At 45.2% G+C, this 17998-nt stretch overlaps 1 protein-coding gene across 1 annotated transcript in view; it reads left to right on the top strand.

Moving 5' to 3' along the window:
* Nucleotides 1–17998, top strand: part of LOC105987719 (probable G-protein coupled receptor 111) — a 41036-nt gene that overhangs the window by 13565 nt on the left and 9473 nt on the right. Inside the window, exons 7-13 of the mRNA XM_013019075.1 lie at nucleotides 2142–2425; nucleotides 11999–12059; nucleotides 14380–14531; nucleotides 16028–16279; nucleotides 16362–16429; nucleotides 17148–17216; nucleotides 17741–17985. Coding sequence (XP_012874529.1) covers nucleotides 2142–2425; nucleotides 11999–12059; nucleotides 14380–14531; nucleotides 16028–16279; nucleotides 16362–16429; nucleotides 17148–17216; nucleotides 17741–17985 — 1131 coding nt within the window. The remainder of the gene's footprint in view (nucleotides 1–2141; nucleotides 2426–11998; nucleotides 12060–14379; nucleotides 14532–16027; nucleotides 16280–16361; nucleotides 16430–17147; nucleotides 17217–17740; nucleotides 17986–17998) is intronic.

Here is a 17998-nt window from a genome sequence, read left to right as displayed (position 1 = left end):
CAATTTTCAAGAGGAGTCAGTTGCCATGATGATTTGACTCATCCACTCAAAGCCCCAAGGAGCTTCTTTAGGGAGAGAGGCCCAGGCTAGGCTAGGGGGGAGTCTCTTATGCCAGCCTGTTCTTACGTTGTTCGTTATTCTAATATAAAGAGGAGAGGAGAGAGATGCAGTTTAAGGGTGACATGAATTGCTGCGGACATAATTCCTTGTGTTGTTTTGAGTCAGGAAGATAATTGCAACTGGACTAGTCATGATAAATACAATCATACTTTGTCTTCATCAGAGCTTTTCTTCTGAATTGACTTGTAAACCCACCAAAGGGCCAAGCTAATATCCCAGGCTTCATCCCTAACCTGAGAGGTGAGTATAAACCGGAGGTCTCCATGTATGTGATATATATATATATATATGTGTGTGTGTGTGTGTGTGTGTGTGTATGTGTAATATACATGTATATGTATATATGCCATTTCTTTAGAAAAAACAGCTACAATTTAATTGTAGTTAGAAAACACTTCATAATTGAAAAGGTTCTCTAGTACAATTTATTCTCACCTTGTTATGGTTAGAAATTTGTATCTCCTTTCTTTCTTTTTACTGGTACCAAGGTTTGGAACTTAGATCTTACTCAGGACCAGTATTCTACCTCTTGAGTCGTGTTTCCAGTCAAGCTGTTTGCTGGTTATATGGGGGATGGAGTATCACCGACGTAACTATCCAGACTGGCTTCAAACCATGCTTCTCTGTATTTTATTCTCCTGGGTAGCTAGGATTGGAGGCATTCAGCGCCACTGGCATTCAACTGTGCTCACTTTACTAAATCTGGGTCTTGGGGAAACTTTTTTGCTGTTCCTATAAAGCAATCAGGCATGTAAGAGAAGGCTATGAGCTGGCTTGGGTGGGTTTAAGGAAGCCAAGTCCAATGTCTTCTCTATTTCATTGTCCCCTCTACTCATATCTCCTCTCTTGTTCTCCCCTTTCCCCCATATCCTTTAGCATGTCAACATTTTCTCTAAATTTGGTTTTTTTTTTTTTTTGGCTAGTCCTGGGGTTTGAACCCAGGGCCTGGGCACTGTCCCTGAGCTTCTTTTGCTCAAGGATAGCACCCTATCACTTGAGCCACAGCGACACTTCTGGCTTTTTTTTATTTTTAATGTGGTATTGAGGAATCAAACCCTGGGCTTCATGCATGCTAGGCAAGCGCTCTACCACTGAGCCACATTCCCAGCCCCTCTCTAAATTTCTTACTGTGGCCTCCTGCATTTTTCTAGCCTTACCAAGATGAAGAAATTCTGACAAAATAGTATTTGTGAGAGGTTTTGGCATCGAAGTTTGTGTTTAAGGTAGATGTTCATTTAAATTTACATTTAAAGGAGATGTTTAGCATGTTTACATTTGTGTTTAAGGTAGATGTTTATGTAGCACATAGAGAAACAAAATGAGAAAAGGCAGCTACAGGGGAAACACACTAAAAGACAGGATGACAGAGGGACATGGGTGACTGAGAGCTGAGAAAAGAGCCAGTGAGACAGACATATGCAGACACACTCTTCCCATCATGTGTCTTCTGCTCCTCTAAGTCTAGAAAGAAGACATGAACAGAGAGGGAGACAGGACACACTCAACAGAGACACCCATCAGCACAGGGAGACTCTCAGAGATGGAGATGGTGAGGGAACTCAGAGAAACGCGAATGAATCTGTGGAAATGACAATTTCCACAGTGCAAGATTCACACAGAGAAACAGAGCTGCACTAGTGGTACCCTAGACATGCAGAGAGCGCCTCCTGCCCCCTCCTTGGAGCATGTGGGCTGCAGCAGCCTCTGGGACCTTCTGGAACAGCTCAGGATCTTCTATAGAGTAATGAGGTTGATTTTTTTCAGAGAAAAGTTCCACTTCAAAGGAAGTGGTCCAACTTAGAGAAAGACATAGTTGGTCACTGAGCACCGGTAGGCAATAGAGCAAGCCTGGGTCCCGAGTTACCTCAGAGCCTACAGGGAAGAGAGTGGTTCACATCTGCCCGAGAGGCTCTGCCGAAGGCTTATTATTGTTCAGGAAAGAGTGGACTTACAATACAGCGGTGAAGTGTTGGGGCCTCGCTACTTGTTTATTGAAGGTATGCTTCTTCTCTCCTTGACAGGGCCGTTCATTCCAGGAACGGTGAACCCAAAGAACCACGCCTGTATTCCTGTCTTCTTGCCTGCGGGAACTTTGAGGAAGGCTCACAACTTGGAGCCGATGGAGGAGGGGGTGCAGTGTGGAAAGGGGGGCAGAGCCCTCCGTCCGAGGTGCTCCGTGCTGCTCACCATCTCTTGCCCATCAGCCACAAATATGCTACCCTGGCTGTCCTCAAAAGAACAGGAGGAGCAGGGTTTTATCCGTGCCTCCAGCTCTGTGCTGTTGGGTTTCATTCATCCTCAGGAAGTGAGCTCTGGCTTACTTTGGCAAGGTGACCTAGATAATCTAGCTGGATTCTGGGGGTTGAGATGGGAGGGGACCTCATGAATAGTTACCAGCAGCTGAGCCTGACTCTAAGTAGGTCACCATTGGCTCTTCTGATAAAAGAATTCCAACTGCCAGGGTAGTCTATGCCTTTGAAGTTCAATGGCTTAGACACTCAGCCTGGCTAGGACTTCAATGCAACTTCCCTGACCATGAACCAAGTGAAAGGCATAGAGCGTTTGAGCCAGAAAAGATACCTATTTTGTTTTATTTGTTCTGAACTTTAAAAAAGGTTATCTTTAAGTAGAAGCATAAAGGAGTTGCCCTTTTACAAAGCAGTTTCTGAACACAGTCTATCTTGACCAATGTGAGATGCCTATTTTAAGGTAAGGTGGAAGCTTAGAGCTCTGTGAGTCACGGGGATTCAAGATGGAGCCGGAGGGAGGTAGGCTGTGTTTGACTTTGTCTTCCAGACTATGCAGCAGCCCAGGGCCTTCTGCGCATACCTTCTGTCACCAACAAGATGTGTTTTGGAACCTGGGGCAGGGAGAGGGAGATATCCTATTTCAAGTACAGAGTCCCTCATTTTCTTAATGATGTATGTAAGTGAGTACAACATTCAAAGTAGGGCTCAGACGAAGCTGTGGGGGAGGAGAAGCCTTTACAAAGGCAGCTCAGAGGCAGCAGAAATCGAGGAGAGAGAGGCAGAGGGACCGTCTCTGACCACATGACCAGGAGGCCTGCGTTGTTGCTGCTGTGTGCGGATGGGAAGGTGGGGCCCGCACCTGTGGTCAAGCAGTGCTTCTCCCTCTCTTCTTGTTTTTGCTGTCAAGAGTCTTCCTCTAGGTAGAGGAGCTTGAAAAGACCATGTCATATTAATGATCAGAGTGGAGGGAAAAAAATTTCACCAACCGGAAGCGTTATCTCTGTTATTCTGCTGTTTTCAAACACAGCATTGCTCCTGCTTGGACAGCAATAGAACCCTTCTCAGCAGACAGAAAATGGTTTTGTCCGTACGGCCTTAGGGTCTCTTTGAGGGAGAGAGGTGGGATGGGCCTGGGCCTGGGCGTTCTCCCTGCAGAGGTTCAGGCTTGGAGAAATGCCAGTTGCCCACAGCGATGCACTGGAATGAGGAGAGAATCTCCCAAAGCTAAATAGTTGGGCGGTTGGAAGTCTGGACAAACTCTAAAGATGAAGTCTCCTTTGACAGCTGAGAACTCTGAGCACGGGAGAAACGGAGGGAGCCGCCTCTCTTTTGTTTTGCCTTGTGCATGGGGCAATCACGACTGGCATGGAAACTGCTCTTCTCAGGCACACCCCCTGCCTGAAGGAGCTTGATGGAAGACACCTGCCTACTCAGGGCTCAGAATGCACCGAGAAAGTTCCATGGAGTCTGCTGGAGACACTGCAGTGATGTGGGTGTCTCTCGAAGAAGCCGTGCCCTCTCTCAAACCCACGTGGCAACAGCCTGCATAATGTCCAGCAAGGGTGCAGATGAGTTTCATTTTGGTCAGTTCTTGAGAGATACACGTCCTGTGTCCTGCTTAGGCCTCACAGAGGAAGTGACCTGGGAAGGTAGTCTGAGGAGAAACAGGTGTTAATGAAGCCTGTGGCAGATGGGTGGGTAGGATATCCACTTACTGTACAACCCTTCTTGGGAAAGCCGTTTATAATTTCTTGGGATTTGCTTTTCTCATCTAAAAGTTGAGGACGAGAGAGCCTACCTCGTAAGATTATAGTTGAGATTAAGTGATTAAATATAGGTAAAGTATTTAGAGTAGCATGTGGGAATTATTGTTTTTTTATGGTCCTGGAGCTTCAACTCTGGGCTTGGGTGCTGTCCCTAAGCTTTTATGTTCAAGGCTAGTGCTCTACCATTTGGGCCACAGCTCTATGTCTGGCTTTTTGAGGTTAATTGGAGATGAGAGTCTCGTGGCTTTGAGCCATGATCCTCAGATCTCAGCCTCCGAAGTAGCTAGGATTACAGCATGAGTCACAGGTGCCTGGAACATTTAGGAACTATTAACTGCATTAAATATGAGGCGATTTTTTTTCTATTTGAGCACTAGTGACTATATGTGCACGTGCATGCGTGCACACACACACACACACACACACACACACACACACACACACACACACAGTGCGCCTTGGCCCTACATGTGAGTTTGGTTGTTCATGGGAGCCAGTTAGCTGACATCTTTTTTAAAATTTAGCTTTTATTTTATTTATGTACTTTTCTGTAGTGTTTGGATTTGACTTTAGGGTTTACATTTGCAGCAGCTATCACTTGAACCATGCCCCTAGTACTATTTTTGGCATTAGTTATTTTAAACAGGGGCTTGCATTTATACCCAACCTGTATGAGCTGAGATCTTCCTAGTTATACTCCACTCAGCTGGGTTGGTAGCCGGATGTTACCAGCTTTGTACTGGTTGAGATGGGGCTGGGGGTCTCGCGAGCTATTTTTGCCCTGTCTGCCCTTGAACTGTCTTCTTCCTGATTTCCATTTCTCATAAAAGCTGGAATTACAGGTGTCAATCAATCACCACAGCCAGCCAGTTAGTTAATCTACTTCCAAATAAAAGGACTGTTTTATTTTGTCTGTTTGACATTGGGGTCCTCAAACAGCAAAATCTGATCATCTTCCTGTTGAATGAGCCTTGTTTTTGTTGATTTCTTTTTAATTAGTGTAAATTAATTGGACAAAGGAATTTCCTTGTGATATGTGCATACATGCATAGAATGGACTTTGGTAAAATCCATCCTCTCTATATTACTTTATCTTATGCTCCATTCTCTTTTCCTTTCCTTCTTAGGAGTTTGTAATGGGTTTTATTGTGGACAGTTTTCATGTAGACATATGATTTATTTCTCTTGTCAGGTATCTACATGATTTGTTTCCATATCATACACTTTTATTGCCCTTTCTCTTTCCCCTCTACTCAAGTTGCCGGTCCCACCTCAAACAATTTCCCCTCCACAATCACGGTGTCTTCTTCTTTGGTCTCGATTGTACATAGGAGGGAACATGCAGTCTTTGTCTTTCTGAGCCTGACCTCCCTTTCTTGACAAGGTATCCCCAGTTCCAGCTACTTCCCAGAAAATGACATGGTTTTATTCTTGGTGGCTGGAGAACACTCTGCTGTACATACATCCCACATTTTCTTCATCCAGGCATGGGTTGTGGAGCTCCTGGGCTGGTTCCATGCCTTTGCTGTGGGATGAGACCTTTATCCATCATGATGTATGAATCCCTACTTGGGAATTATAAAAACATACATCATAGGCTCCATTTTTTTGGCTCACATTTCAAAGCTGGCTTCATTGTTTCTCCTTCTCTCTGGGAACTCTTCCCTTCTGGTCAAACCAGAAGTGCGATTCCCTTGAGAAATTTCTTATTTACAAATAATGCCACTCACTTTGCATCGGTATTTATTGTGTGACATTGCTTGTTTCCTTTGGTCTGTGTGTATGTATGTATTGTTTTTGTTTCCTAGCTAGGGTTGTGAACCTTTAGGAAAAAAGTTTACTTACTTCTGGGACTTACCAAGTTAACACTTGCACATTCCAGGGACTGAATAAGGTGTCATGTACATAGACTATGTGCAGCAAATAAGTTCAATAAAAGGTTACATAACTACTCAAGACTGGTTTTTCCAAATCTGTAATGACCCAGTACTTAACTAGTGACCTAGATGGAACTGACCTATTTTCCACACACGTTGACCCTCCTGGCTGAAAATTGTGTGACCAGCCTTCCTCTTCCTTCATCCACCTTTCCCTCTCCATTTCCCCTGGTGACATCCCAGTGAATGTTTTTATTAGACACTGGGGGATGGAAGGCACCAGAATGAGGATGAGTGGGACTCTGTGTGTGTGTGTGTGTGTGTGTGTGTGTGTGAGAACAGAATGATTCGCACCGACTGCGCTGGCTGAAGTCACGTCACGTAGCTTCCCACAGGAGAGACTGTGCCTTCTGGGTTGGCATTGCTCACTCCCACTGGAAGGTTCTTTGGCATGTTCCAGGCATGAATACCTCAGGGGGCCAGTTAGTGATGAGATCATGATTCATTGCTCCATTTCTCAGTTCGCTTTCTCCAAGTTCACCACTGGTACTAGCAAAAGGCCATCGTAAGTTCTGGGACCCATCACCCACAATCGGGGCGCGCCGTGGCATCTGCTCTCTCCGATCCTAATTACGTGGGCGCGGGTGCAACCCGCAGTCTCATGCAATCGTCCGAGATAAAAAATGAAGAATCAAAGGACAAACAAGTGACTCACTTTAATAGATTTGCTTCAGACAAGAGAAACCTGTAATTTCTCTTAGGCAGGCTTGACAGGCCCACGGTGGGATGAATCACACTCTTACACAAGTCTCAGAGCCGGGGCAGCTTCAGTGCTGTCAGAGTGGCTTCTTACCACAGCCAGTTGGTTCTCACTGGGTCCTCCTGAGCTCCCTGCTCTAGAGATGGGTCCTGGTCGTTGAAGGGAGCCTGGGTGTGAGTGTGGCCACGGTGATGGTGGGCAGGGTGGTGGGGCCTGCTCTCCATACTGACCTCCCGGCTGGATGACCCTATGTCTCTGGGCTTCTAGATCTGCTTCCTGGACACCGTGAGTACCTAGCCCACACCAGCTGGACACTGTGAGTGTGTAGCCCACACCAGCCTCTTTGCTTTGGGAAGAGAGGAGTCTTTCTGTACTTAGTTGCAGGGGGGGGGGATGTATGGTTTATGATGGGATAGTCAGCCGTGCTTGATTTTTATTTTTTTGCAAGATCCTTCTCACCATTTAGAAATGGGCTAGCTCAAAGCTGGAGGATTTCCTAAATCTTTTTTTTTTTTGGTTTCTTTCCCATTTGTTGTTCTTCGTGGGCTCATCTGCTACACAGGCTTAAATTGCTCACGTAGGAGTGCAAATGCAAGACAACCTGTCCTGCAGTTAGACTTTGTCCTTGCTCTGTCCTCTGTCCTGCAGTTAGACTTTGTCCTTGCTCTGTCCTCTGTCCTGCAGTTAGACTTTGTCCTTGCTCTGTCCTCTGTCCTGGCAAATTAAACTCCTTTCTTCTGGATGGAATTGAATGCAAAGCGAGAGTTAAAAGTAAATTCTCTTTTAGTGATATTGATGAAACTGTCTTTATAATAATAAGAAAACATTTCTTTGGAACCGGGTACACTGAGTTCATAGGTAGGGTTAGGGAGATGGGGTAGAATAACGGAGGGGTGACATGATCCAAAGACATTGCGCTAAGAAAATGACATGTGGAACCGAAACCCCTTTGTACAACTACTTACAAAATTCCAATTATTCTCAAATTCCATTTCAAGGGCAGCGCTCTGGTCTTGAGAGGTTGGCGCGTGTGCTGTGTGGATGGCTATGTCGCATAGACTCTTTGAACCATGGTGGGGCCTCTAGTGCAGTATCATTGGGTGTTGTTTTTTTCCTTCTCTTTTTTGGTACTTCAGGGGGCAGAACAGTTGCTGGCTTTATCAGTTTATTTTTTACTGTTATTTGAGAGGAGTCAGGATAGCTGGTGAGATGTCAGGATGGGATTGTCGGGACCTATCACAACTAGAATCCTGAGAGGCATCTCAGAAAAGACCCTGAGCTACAAAGAGCTGGCTGCAAGCCAAAGAGGAGATAATATGTTTCTAAAGTCTCTAATGTTTATTTTTCTCCTCTGCGTTCCATTTAAAGTACCCCCTCTACAGCGAAGGAAAGCCGCAGAGAGCGACTTCTATTATGCCTTCTATTATGGAGGCCTAAGAAGTTCTGGGTGGTAAACGCATACACAATTCATTTAGCCATCTGATCTTATAGTCGGAGTTCTCATTACACCACTGGAGTGGAGAGTGGTGATGGAATGAAGCCTAGAGGGCCCCCTGCACACGTGTACACACACCACTCTGGATCACCTTGTTCTCAAGTCCCTCGCCCTTCTTTAACCCTCGGTTCACCTTTCAGGATGTCCTGCCCCTAAGACAAGAAGCATGTGTGAGTGACTCACGGCCCGCACGGCTCACAGAGCACGGGGAAGGGCGGGCGGGGGGGGGGTGGCTACCTCTCACCCCGCTGCGGTGTGGATCGGTGGAGAAGAACATACTCTTTAAAAGTGCTCCCTTTGCTGACAAATATCCCCAGGCTGTCACTGTAAGGCGTTGACATTGGGAAGTGTGAGAGCCCGCATTCCCTGCAGTCCTTCTGCATTGACTGCACTTGCAGTTCTGGGCTCACCTCTTCTTGTTTATTTTTTTTCCTGGGAGTCCCAATGCCAGCTCCGGCCCAGCATGCTCAGCTGAGTTGGGAGTGCCCCTCCTCTGCGTGAGTCATCTGAGAATTCCATCCAACATGTGCAGAAACCAACAAAACCCAGGCAGGCTGACTGCAGCTTTGAACCCCAGCTCTTTCACACACTCACTTCTAGGCAGGAGGGATGGGAGAGAATGTTTAAGAACACCAGAGCCTCTGACCCTGGGGGTGGGGGGCTACGGCAGTGTCTTAAATTGTAGAGACAGCATAGAAAGAGACGGCAGACCTACTCATGTGGGTAGTAAGGTCTCCCTCTCCTCCCCTCCCCATTCCTCTCCCTGTCCATCCCTTCCCTTTCCCCTCCCCTCCTCTCCCTCTCCATTTTCCTCCTCCCTGTTCTGTATCAAGTACTCCATGTACAGCAAAGGAAAGCCACAGAGAGTGACTCAGTGCCTTCTGTTATTGGGGCCTAAGAAGTACTGGGTGTTAAACGCACCATCAGTTAAGGATCTACCTTAAGACTGCTCACAGTGTATTTCATTAACTTACCGTGCTCACAAGAACTTTCCACCTACACCACAGGACCATGATTCCATGCACACCTCTGAACATTTTTGCAAACTCACTACCACCACACACATTGCCTGTCCTTCCTCTGTTTACTCACGGGAAACTTGAGACCCTAAGACAAGCGGGAGGCTCCCCTATAGGGGTCTGTGGCTCCTCTTTTCAGCTCAAGGCCCCTTGGGCTTATGGAAATCTCTTTCAGGCTCAGTCCCACCCAGGAAGGGCCTGATGGCAGAGCAGCGGGCTGTGGCTGCTCCCTGGATAGAGATGGAGCCCTGTCTCTGTCTATACTGGTGAGAGCTAGGCCTCACGCCCATGTGAGCCCTCCTCTCACCTGGGCCGGGGCTGGGCTGTGTTCCCGGTAGACACTGCTAGTTCTCTACTGCTCACACCTGGTGCGCTTTCTGACAAGTAAGAGGCACTTGAAAAATGGTTGGTAGATCGAATCATGTACTTCATGAGATGCAAGCGAAAACAGGCTTAGTACAAATAGTTTATAAACAGTAGCCATAGCATTGTAACCTAGCTCTTGTTTTCCTGTTTTTACATATACTTATATTTGGGATCTAACTACCATGTAGGAGAGAAAACATGCACCCTTTGTCTGTAATTATTTTTTAAGACTATCCATTTCCTTGCAAATACACAATACGATTCATCCTGAAGGATAAATAAGATTCCATTGTATATCTGTCTATCTTATATATCATATCATATCTATCTGTCTGTCTGTCTCTCTCTCTTTCTCTTGCAGTTTTCTTAATCTACTAATCCATTGTAGGGCATCTTGGTTATCTCCCTAACTTGACTATGGCAAATAGTACAGCAATGAACATCAGTGTGCAAATATGCAACCTCTTACTGGCTCTAAAATCTGTAATTTTTTTTAGCTTTTGTTTTTAAAGAGCTGAGGACCAAACTCAGGTCCTTGTAATTGCCTTGTAAATGCTCTTCTACTGAGCTCTTCCACCTCCTCTTTATCTGCATGCTGGTTTGTTCATCAGTGAGAGGAAGTCTCAGTGCATGCCCCAGTAGCAGAAAATGGTACATACCCAGGTCACTTTGCCGCTTGTCTGCAGATGCATAGAGCAGCAGTACAGTGCAGGGCAGTAGTTCTCCTTCATGTTTTGCTGTGTCCCTGGAGACACTTGTGGCTACTGCACCTGCAGACTGAGGGGTTGCTACTGGGATCTGTTAGGCAGAGGCTGGGGATGCCGTGAAGCACCTTGCAATACGCAGGACAGCCCCAACAATGAAACACCAACCAGCCCTGAATGTCAGTAGCCCCATAGATTAGAGGTGTCATTGTAGAGAGGATGCATGGCTCTCAAGCATGGCCACTGGGTTCAAATTCTGGACTCCTCCCACTCCTTAATTTTGTAGGATATGTTTGAATTATTTTTGCTGTTTAAGAAAGCAGTTGAAGAGCCAGGCGCCGGTGGCTCACACCTGTAATTCTAGCTACTCAGGAAGCTGAGATCTGAGGATGGAGATTCAAAGCCAGCCTGGGCAGGAAAGTCCATGAGACTCTTATCTCCAATAAACCACTCAGAAAACCAGAAGTGGCACTGTGGTTCAAATGATAAGAGTGCTAGCCTTGAGCTGAAGAGCTGAGGGACAGCACCCAGGCCCAGAATTCAAGGCCCACAACCGACCAAAAAAAAAGAACAAAAAAAGAAAAGAAAGGAACCCTCTGGAAGCAGATGCTTAGCCAGCTAGGTAGGTGCTCTGCTGGTATTGTGAAGTGAACACATAAGGCCGACTCTGCCTTCTTTCCCTGTCACAGGTTAAAATCCTAATGTGCAAAAATGAAGGCCCAGGTCTCCTCGCTTTGCTGTTTGGTGCTTCTTCTGGCCATAGAACATTCCCATTCCAGATCCAAGATTCACCCAAAAGTAAGTGTGATCCACCCCTATGAGATCTCCCAAGGAGAGCTCTCTGTTCCTCTGGTGGTCTAGAATGTGGATAAAGTACCACACCGATTTTAAATGGAATTTCAACTGCCTGTCATTTTATCCTTACTGATAATAGCTTTCTAGAGCAGAAAACTTAGAAAAGCAACGTGAAGAGGGAGTCAGAACTTTCCCAGAGAGCATCAATACAGTGGACCCATCTCTAAGTGAGCCTCAGTGATCATGGACAGGCCCCGATGCACAAGAGACGGTAGAGGCCCCACAGAAGAACAACTTAGATTCAGATCTTAATGTTGCTTCTCACTCATTACACAAGCCGTTCCACTTTTCTGACACTTAATTTTCTTATCTATAATATGAGGCTTGTTTTGAAAGATAACACAGTACAATAGAAGTAGAGATTTATGATCCCATTACTGAAATCCAATGTATATTTCTGGTATCTACTCATTTTTCCTTTCTAGATAGTGGTGGGAAGATAGATTAGTTACCTTTCATCTTCCAGTGTACAGGCAGAGACAGGTGGGAATACAATTGTCATCGCTGAGCTCTTCCTGGAGACTTAAAACTTGACAAAAGATGTGTCAATCTACGAACTTGACCTTCAGAGTGAGTTTGTGACCTCCAAGATTCCGTCCTGGAGGACAGCGTGTTCCCATTCATGTTCCTCCAACAAGTTTCTGCAGTGCCATCCCATAGATCTGCCATAGTTTTCTTCCTAGTCCTGTACACATTTTCCCCTTCGCATTTACCTGGAACTCTTAAGCTGAGAAGAGAGAGGAGAGTCCCTCAATAAAGTGGACCCTTGTGAATTTATATTTTTCAGGATGGAGAGAAACTTCAAAGTCCCCCAGGGCCTGGAAATGCTAAGCCTGGAAGGACACAAGGTATGTGGGCCTAGGCCCTTTGCTCCGATGTGGAGACAGGATAAGAAGAAAGGGAAGATGTGGATGTTACAGGCATGTCCCTGAACCATGAGTTTTACCAACAAAATAATACACATGGATACCTTCTCCATATCGCTAGCCCTGATAGATTTTCTTACAATGATACCTTATCAATCACATAGCCAATGAAGCAAGTTCATGAATATTCACATGTGCCTTAGAACGGTAGTCAGCTGTTTATTCTCAACCCCCCAAAGGGAAATACATCTGTTGAAATTAATGAGCTCTCAGGGCAGGAAAAGGGCAAGATAACTTTCCTTCTTCCTTCAAAAGTATTATCAGCTTCAATGTATGGGACAACTGTGCATGATGTCTGTTAAAGCAGAGTGAGATGAATAAAATGGTGAGACTTGTTACTCTACATAAATAGGAAGTAAAAGAAGGAGGAGATCCTTAGGAGTAATTTACAGAGATTATGTAACAGCAGGAGTAACCAGATTCTGCACGGCCACAGTCAGGTATACTTTGGATGGCAAACACATCCCTATGTAAATATGGCACTGGAGAAGCAGAGGAGAGAAAGGTAGTCACCTGGATCTACATGTTATGCATGATGATGAATATGAGCACACAAACATTTAGGTTGTGTAAGGCTTGGAACATACTGTGTCATCATCTCCGGCTAAATGAAGAGATTAAGAACTAATTTGCAGCAAATAATAGGTGTAGTTGGTGGACATCAAGGAAATGAGTGAACCCACTGGATTCCTTTTTCAGGGAATAGAGTCACTGTGCAAAGCTGCCCAGGTAATAAACATGGCCACACCCCTGGGCTTTCAGCCTGTCGGCCATACAGTGATAGAGTTCCATGACTTTACAGCTCTCAGCATCATCTGCTGCTTTCTAATTTCACTGTCACAGTGATATGGCACTCTCTTAGGAGCGCTTCAGTGGACGTATTCATAGACCCTGTGTTTTGTCTGGTGCTAACCCATTCTGTCCCATGGATCAAATTTCAGGTGCCACTGGTGTGGCCCATGGCTATTCCCACTCATTTGCATACTGTCTTTGGCTGCTTTCACAGTAAGAATGGCACAACTGAGTAGGTTCTACAGAGCTCCATGAACAGCTTCAGGGCCTCAGTTCTTTACTCTCCAGTTTGAGTTGCCATTCTAAACAAATTTAAAAAAATAGATAGGATACCTAACTAAATTTAGATTTCAGATAAACAAGGAGTAGAACTTCATGGGTCATGTAGACACGAATACATTATGTATTACTGAGCTGAAGTTTACAATCCATCCTCTTGATCTTCAGATTCTGTATTTCCAGATTTGCCTGCTATTGAAATTGGTTAGTAATGCACGCATCAGTCCTCAAGGTTTGGGGGTCATTCACAGACAGGCAGAGAGCAGAGAACAGTTGAATTGCCAGATGCGCAAGTTTCCCCTTGAGCTCGGACAGCGAGATACCCGACTTCTTTCTCATACAGCAATGCTGTCATCTCCCAGTCAATGTAGCGTCACGATTTTTTGTCCCTGTGCATATGGATGGTGATTTTTCTGGCTTAAATGATCCCTGACCACAGGGCACAATAGTCCTGTCCAGTGTTTTATAAGCCAAAGAAGGCTGTGGTGCGCTTCCTGGAGAAGATAGTGGTGGAAATAAACCTTTCTTATGTATGCAAGAGCTCTGCCTGTGATCAGAATTGATCATGTACATTAAAAAAGTGCTCTCACACAGAAGCACACATGAAATCACCCAGGAATTGACTCGTTGATGAAAATGTTATAGTAGGTAGCCTGAGCTTGTCACATTGGCTCAGGATTTGCTAGTTCAGGGTTCATGATGACTATTTGGAATAATAATAATTGACCATATCTGAAAAGAAAATTAGTATTTGAAATGGGCCTCCTATATTTTATCAAGAATTCCCTTCACCAAGTTTTCTGCAGGAAAGCTTCCTGGTTCTTATTCTATGCTATTGTCAATAACGAATCTCATCAGAATTTTCTGGTAACTCCCATGCTGTCTTTACAACCTGAACCTTCCTTCTTTTCCTCTCTTACTGTTCCCTGCTTTAGGCCTGTCCGGATGCTCTGCCAATTTCCTTTTCCACATGCGCTCACTGGGCCTGGCCTCCGGCTTCACCATCCACTGATGAGCTCTAAGTTTTGCAGTACAGACAGTTTCATGTTACTGTCAAACCTCTGGGGAGCCGTCCCCCCAAAAGATATCCCTGCAGAATGAATCAGATGCTCCTGTTAGACTGTGGACATCCTAGTTGTGTGTCTCACTTGGTTTTGTGTTTTTCTTTCAGAGGGATGCCACGGGTCCTGTGTCTCCTCTTCCACCTGCAGTGAGCCCTGTGCTAAACACTTCCGAGGACAAGTCGGGTTCACGTGTCATCAAAACACGTGGCAAAAATCCACCGAGACGTGCACCAGCCTATCAGTGGAAGCACTTTTTAAGGTGAGGATGCATTGGGGAGATGAGCTAATCACCCGGGATCAGTGGGGACACTTCTAATTGGATCCATTCTGCATGACAATATGTCTTAGGGAGGACTTGAGAAAATCTAGACTGGGCCAAATATGTCTTTCATCCAGCCATCTTTTCTTTGCAGATTCTTCCCTCCCAACTCCTTCCACTTCTTTTCTTCTGGTGTCTTTCCTAAAGGGAAGGGGACTCGAAACTTCTTTATGCTATTGTTTGGTCATTAGAGGTTAAATTTTAGCTTGTGTGTGTGTGTGTGTGTGTGTGTGTGTGTGTGTGTGTGCTAAAATTTGAACTCAGGGCCTCACGCCTGCTAGACAGGTGTTCTACCATCGAGTCATGCCCCCTACCCTATTTTTGCTAGTTCTTTTTTTTTGATACAGGATTTCACCTCCTGCCTGAGTTCGTGCTTGGACTTGATTCACTTATTTTATTTTCCCTGTTGTTCCTGGGGTGACAGGTGGGGCCTACTGCACCCACCTTTTCTCTGTTGAGAGGGAGTCTTATAAACTTTAGAACTGTGATACTCCTGATTTAAACTTCAGTGTAACTGGGATGCCAGGTGTATACCATTTTGCTCAACCTAGCTATGTGTTTAGAAGGGGGTCTTGTGAAGTCTTCAGCTCAGATGCCCTCAAATGTCAATCTTCCCATTCTTAACTTTCCAAGTAGTTATGATTACAGACATGAGCTGCTGGTGCCCAGCTTAACTGTCATTTTTGTGTGTGTGTGTGTGTGTGTGAAAATACTGTACAGAGGGGTTACAATTACATGGACAAGATAGTGAGTACATTTCTTATCAAGCATTGTAGCCTCCTCCTTTGTTTCCCCTTCCCATCCCTTCCCATCCTCCCCCCGCCCCCCACCCAATCCTCTCGCTCCACCTCTCCCTCCCCCCCCCAAAGTTGTAAAGTTCGTTTTCGACATAACGACTTGTACATCTCATTGTTGCAATGGGTCCACCTGTATCCCTATTTAAACGTTTTGTTTTCCCCCTTCCCCCTCCACAAATTATACTGACATCAAATACAGTGAAAGCAGGGGTTATACCATGGGGGAGGGACTTAACTGTCACTTTTAAAGGTAAATACGTATGCTTCTCACACTAGTGACTAATTCATCCAGCTCAAGTTAAATTATAGTTGATATTTTTCCTAGTGCTTTCAATACTTTGACCAGAAGAAAGGCGAAATATGTGATCTGAAGGGAATTTTAAAGGAATCAGTGAATGCAACGTATCTCAGTTAAAGCACCTGCTTTTATATCCTTCCATTTAGCAACCAATTCTTCTATCTTCTCTCTGTGATCTCACCTTGCCTTTACTTCTCAGCACCCAACTTCCCTCAGGACCACGTCTGTCTCTACCTGTCTTCTCCGAGCCTTTAGTTTTCTCAGTCTGACACGTGTTAGGTACACTGCCATTTTTTTTAAATTGCCAGCAACTTTAGTTTTATTTTATTTTCAAACAACAGGACTCGAGTGCAGCGTCACAGCTTTCCTTGGCCTCATCGTCTATTCCTCTACACATTCTTGGCTTCCGAGCTCCACAGCCCATTGAGAACGTCGTGCAGGGAATCCTGCAGCACTGCCCCCTGGATTATTCTTGCATCATCGAGGCTGTGAGATCGTCCGAGGCTACGTCGGGAAATATCGCCTTCGTAGTGGAATTACTGAAAAACATCTCTGCGCACTTGTCTGAGGATGTCACTCAGGAGAAGATGCAGGTACTTGTCCTTAGTTTCATTAAACCCATTTCCTTTTCTTTAAACATTATACTTGAGGGGTTCATGTGCAACAATTCCACAGCAACAACCGCAGGCATTCCACTCAGCGCTGCACCTGGGCTCTTTCTATTTCACGGAAGAATTCAAGAGGTGAGAGGAGTTTTGAAAAATGTGTAATGATAAGCAGGAGCCTTAGACTTGAGTCCATTCTAGTGTTTTCAAAAGAGCGTTGTGTGGAACCCAGCTGCGCAGAGAAATGGGCACAGACAGGCCGGATTTCAAGCAGACCTGCAGCACAGGGGCCGTGGGTAGCTCTGGGTTAAATGAAGTTAGCAAGCATCCTCATGTCAGGGCTCTCCAGTCTTCAGTGTGCTATCGAAGGGAGGAGAGAGGGATTAGGTATGCAGTATTTCTCAAGCTTAGATTGACATAGATCTGCTGCCCTGCCCCTCGATGACACAGCCAAGTGGGAAACAGGTTCTCTAACCTGTAATTTGGAAATGCTACCTTGGAGACAATCATAAAGCAGGTAAACAAACCTTAGGCGCCATGCATACATTCATATATATGTATCTGTATCTGTATATATGGGTGTATGTATATATGTATAAATAATATATAGATGTATGGATGTGTCTGTATCACATATATGTATACAGCAATCCAACTTTATTTGTGTATTTCTTACATACAATGTTGACCAAGCATGGCCCCCCCAAAATTCAAAAATGAAAAAATAAATTTAAATTCCAGAACATGTGCCTCAAAGTTCAGTTGATGCAGAGGCCCTGAGTCAGCTCTGTCTCATCACCAACTGTCTCCATAGAATCCTTGCCTTTAATTTTGTGAAAATCTGCTTCCCCAATAGCAAATGGTCCTCCAAATCCCGAGGTAAACGTTACTGTGCTCACTTCGATAAAGTGATGACTTTAGATTGGTTGGATGGTGGCAGGTCTTTAGTGGGAAAGGACTCGAACCTTTGCACTACAGCACTGAATTCTTCACATTGTCATCATGAATGGTTTTTCCTCAGATGAAGTCACCGTGGCACAAGATACTCATGGATACCAATAGCATATTGCATTATATTATCATATTATACACAGGCACACATACTCTATATTATATCATCTGTATTATATCACCTACCATGTTATCTGTAAAGCCATCTATGTATCTATATATCTATCTATGTATCTATGTATTTTGTATCTATGTATCTATCCATCCATTCATCTATCTATATATCATCTATGTATCTATGCATCTGTGTATCTATCATCCATATCTATATGTATCCATCCATGTATGTATGTATCTATCCATCCATCTGTGTATCTATGTATCTATCTATGTGTATATCTGTCTGTCTATGTGTCTATCCATCCATCCATCCATCTCATACATTCCTTCCCTCTGTGTAGTCCTACTGATGTCAGATTCTAATACCTGGGGATGTAGCGATAGATCTACGAAGTACAAGAGGCCATTACGCATCTCACGGTCTTGCCGTCTAGTAGGGTGGCGCAGGGACCCTGGGCGAGGGGACCCTGTACGCGGGGCTCGGCTCTCAGCCGCGCACGTCTCTCCTCCTCCGTTGCAGAGCTACAGCGCGCTGGCCAGCCACGTCCTGCAGCCCGCCGCCCTTTCCAACTGGACCTTCGTCCCGGACCGCAACGCCAGCTCGGACCTGCTGGCGGCGGCCGGCCGGTTCGCGGG

This window comes from Dipodomys ordii, unplaced genomic scaffold (assembly GCF_000151885.1).
Source record: "Dipodomys ordii isolate 6190 unplaced genomic scaffold, Dord_2.0 Scaffold44, whole genome shotgun sequence".
Lineage (NCBI taxonomy): Eukaryota > Metazoa > Chordata > Mammalia > Rodentia > Heteromyidae > Dipodomys > Dipodomys ordii.
The sequence above is the reverse complement of the archived record's forward strand: the minus strand, read 5'-3'. Positions and strand labels throughout refer to the sequence as shown.